At 32.9% G+C, this 3,158-nt stretch overlaps 1 protein-coding gene across 2 annotated transcripts; it reads left to right on the top strand.

Annotated features, from left to right (window-relative positions):
• The first annotated feature begins 323 nt into the window (after positions 1-323).
• Positions 324-2,818, top strand: LOC123911284 (5'-3' exoribonuclease 3-like). Of its 2 annotated transcripts, none has more exons than XM_045962670.1 (6): positions 324-457; positions 910-1,038; positions 1,658-1,849; positions 1,943-2,062; positions 2,190-2,252; positions 2,508-2,818. In XM_045962670.1, exons 3-6 carry the CDS (start codon positions 1,772-1,774, stop codon positions 2,607-2,609), a joined length of 363 nt encoding a protein of 120 aa, XP_045818626.1. In that variant the 5' UTR covers positions 324-457; positions 910-1,038; positions 1,658-1,771; the 3' UTR covers positions 2,610-2,818. The 2 variants fall into 2 exon arrangements, with proteins under 2 accessions (XP_045818626.1, XP_045818627.1); XM_045962671.1 differs by lacking the exon at positions 2,508-2,818 and adding an exon at positions 2,327-2,386.
• Positions 2,819-3,158: the final 340 nt, after the last annotated feature.

The raw sequence follows: 3,158 nt of genomic DNA, 5'->3' as shown, positions 1-3,158 counted from the left end.
AATTTTTGCAGTTTATATTATTGAGTTCTTGATAAGGTGTAAGTGTGGCATGATACTTGAAAGTAGCAATACTCATTGTTTGAATCTGTTTAATTTAGGATTGATGCATTGATTGGAGGTGCAAGTGTGATTCAAGGTTCAATCTTTTTTGGGTTTCACTTACAAGGGTGGCTAAATTGTTTGTTCCAAGTGTAATCTATATGATTTTTAGGTAATTTTAGGAGAGGTTATTAATGTGATGAATCTTTTGAATTCAGATAGAAACTGAGGATGAGGTACTATTATATGCTTTGGTGGAGGAGTTTTCTCCTGGATGCATGTGTTGGGGTCTCTAGCTTGGGATATTAATTGCGCAGTTGCTGCCTTTGATCGACCTGGTTGGGGACTAAGTTCAAGGCCGTGTCGGGAGGACCGAGAAGCAAAGGAATTGCCTAATCCTTATAAGCTTGATAGTCAGGTAATTATAAATTATCATTGTGCAAGATGTATGTAAAGAAGTTGCATTATTTCCTTCTTCAAAGTTTTGAACTCTTGATTTAACAAGTCTTGAAGGCAATGGTCAAGTTCAGTTATCTATGTGGGTTATGATCAAAATGTTGTTTTTACTACAGTCAACTTCTGGCTTTCAAATTTCAGCCCCGTAGCCCTTTTTTTGTTTTTCCTTTGTCATTTCTGTGTTCTTTTCAATGCCCACATCTTATTAGAAAAATGACAGCAACACACTATTTGACACACTTTTTTGATAATCCACATGATCTTCATCTAATTATAGAGTCTAATGGGAAGAGTGTATTGCTATCACTCTTCTAACTTTCATATAATGTTTTTTCTAACTTATTTTCATGATTCAACCAAAATTTTATCTGAAATCAAATATTTGATAGATTTTTGTGCTCTTTTCTTCTTCAGATTGACCTGCTTTTATCATTCTGTTCTGAGATTGGATTTTCGTCAGTGGTGTTAATCGGTCATGATGATGGAGGATTGCTTGCTCTTATGGCTGCACAAAGAGTTCAAACATCAATGAGTTTTCATAATGTGAGTATTTTTTATTGTTTGTTAGTATTTGGTAAATAGGTAACTTGTGTATTTGATAAACCTAATTATGCTGCCGCGAGCTATTTTATGAAAATGATTGCAAATTCAATCACAGCATAATGTAGTTTTGCAGTTCTATTTTTATTTTTTTATTTCCTATCAGTGTGGTTTTGTAGCTCTACTGTTTTTACTCCTATCAGCCTCAGGATGTAGGTGAGTGTGATAACATACATACCTGATTTAAATTTTTTCTGAAACATTTTTTAATTGTCAATTTAGGTTACTATAAAAAGGGTTGCGCAGCTTAATTTTGAATTTTGGGTTTTAAATTATATAGATGTTTGGTTACATTGATAGGTTGTTTCAACAATATGCTATTATTAGGCAGTACTCAATTTAGTACGAAGTGTTGTTAAATAGTAGCTATAGTAGTGCTACAACATTGTAGTGTAGAGGAATTAGAACAAATCACTATTTTATGAAATCCATGATTATATGCTCTGATTTATGTATGTTACTGATATGCTTTCAACTTTAATCTCCGGGAAACTGTTGAAATATTTGGAAAGAAGTGTAAGTTTGATTCACCCTTTTTGACTTTTTTTCTCTGGTATGATAGGCTGCTGAATAATCAAGGTTACTGGAGGAATTTGGAAGTGAGGGCAGAAAGCTTCCTCCTAAAGAAGAGTCACAGACTTTTGATTCAAATGTAATCACGCCTGGAACTGAATTCATGGTTGTTTTATCAATTGCACTTCAGTACTATGTGCATCTTAGGCTGAACAATAACCCTGGTTGGAAAAATATCAAGGTAAGTTGTACTATTATATAAATTGTATGGCTGCAATATGTGTTTCTCATTTGAGCGTTGATTCTTAATACGGTGATTCATGTATATCTGAAGGTTATTCTTTCTGATGCAAATGTTCCTGGTGAAGGGGAGCATAAGATTATGTCCTATATTCGCCTTCAAAGAAATCTTGAAGGATATGATCCGAATACACGACATTGCCTGTATGGTTTGGTATATATCTTCCAATATTTTGTTATTCTTGAAAAGCAACTTCTTTTTTACTTTCATTCGATGTCTTCTGCACAGTATTTATCATGGACTTGATCAATTTGTTCATATTATTTTTGTTTTATTACAGGATGCTGATTTGATTATGTTGGGTCTGGCTACCCATGAAATCCATTCTTCAATTCTTATAGAGGTTTGTGTACTATCAGCATAGTAAAATAATTACATATAAAATTTTCTCGAGTCTCTGAATTATTGTATATACAGGATCAATAACTTTTATCATGTTTGATCGTGTTGTTTCTCAATTTTTGGGGAGGACTGCCCAGGATTTGCTTGATGCTATGAACAATATAACTTTATTTTTCTTTGTCTCTTTTAGATGTTACAAATCAGTTATATGTATTCTTTTATGATGATACCCTTTTTGGTTGTTTATTCCTATAAGAACCCGGCTCTGAATTCCTACCCACTGGAGCTCGAGGTGTTTGTCGACAAGCGGATGCTTCTTAAAGTTGAAGTTACTTATGCCAAGTTGTACCGTAATTGACGTGGTTATACCGTGAAAAAAGTAACCGACGATGAGGATATTATTAACCAGTTTCAATTTTAGCCGTTTTCCTTCCATACTACAAGAAACTTCCATGTGTGAAGATTGAGGGTGCTAAGTAACTGTTCATGAGCATCTTTCCTTTGTTCCTAATAAGTGTGCTTGGTCGTGTCTTGCTATTTCCGTGTCTTATTTGTACTTGCAATTTGTACCTCTTAATGTTTATGTTTTTTGAGAGTTGTATCAAACCTTAATATTAACTGTAAAATTTAAATATAAGTTGGTGTTTTGTTTTTATTTGGATACAACTATGAATAGACTCATTACACATGGACGAATTTCTTTGGATATAAAACTTATATTCACATGTTCCATCTAATGAAATTGTGTTAGCTTTCTTAAGTTTTTATATTGGTTAAATTCTTACCATCATTAAATATTTTTTTTTTTACGAAAGTCTTATTAATCTTGATACCCTATATTCCTACTATTTAACTTTGGGACTTACTAGCTTTTGTTTGTTTTTGATCTTGTGTTGTAATATCTATA

This window comes from Trifolium pratense, linkage group LG2 (assembly GCF_020283565.1).
Source record: "Trifolium pratense cultivar HEN17-A07 linkage group LG2, ARS_RC_1.1, whole genome shotgun sequence".
Classification (NCBI taxonomy): Eukaryota; Viridiplantae; Streptophyta; class Magnoliopsida; order Fabales; family Fabaceae; genus Trifolium; species Trifolium pratense.
Note: the sequence above shows the minus strand (reverse complement) of the source record. Positions and strands in the feature narration are given on the sequence as shown.

Bases quoted from the DNA above. Each gene is read 5' to 3' on its own strand.
- LOC123911284 (XM_045962670.1), top strand. From the start codon at position 1,772: ATGGTTGTTTTATCAATTGCACTTCAGTACTATGTGCATCTTAGGCTG. The intron at 1,850-1,942 runs GTAAGTTGTACT...GTATATCTGAAG, and splicing joins CTGGTTGGAAAAATATCAAG to GTTATTCTTTCTGATGCAAA. The intron at 2,063-2,189 runs GTATATATCTTC...GTTTTATTACAG, and splicing joins GACATTGCCTGTATGGTTTG to GATGCTGATTTGATTATGTT.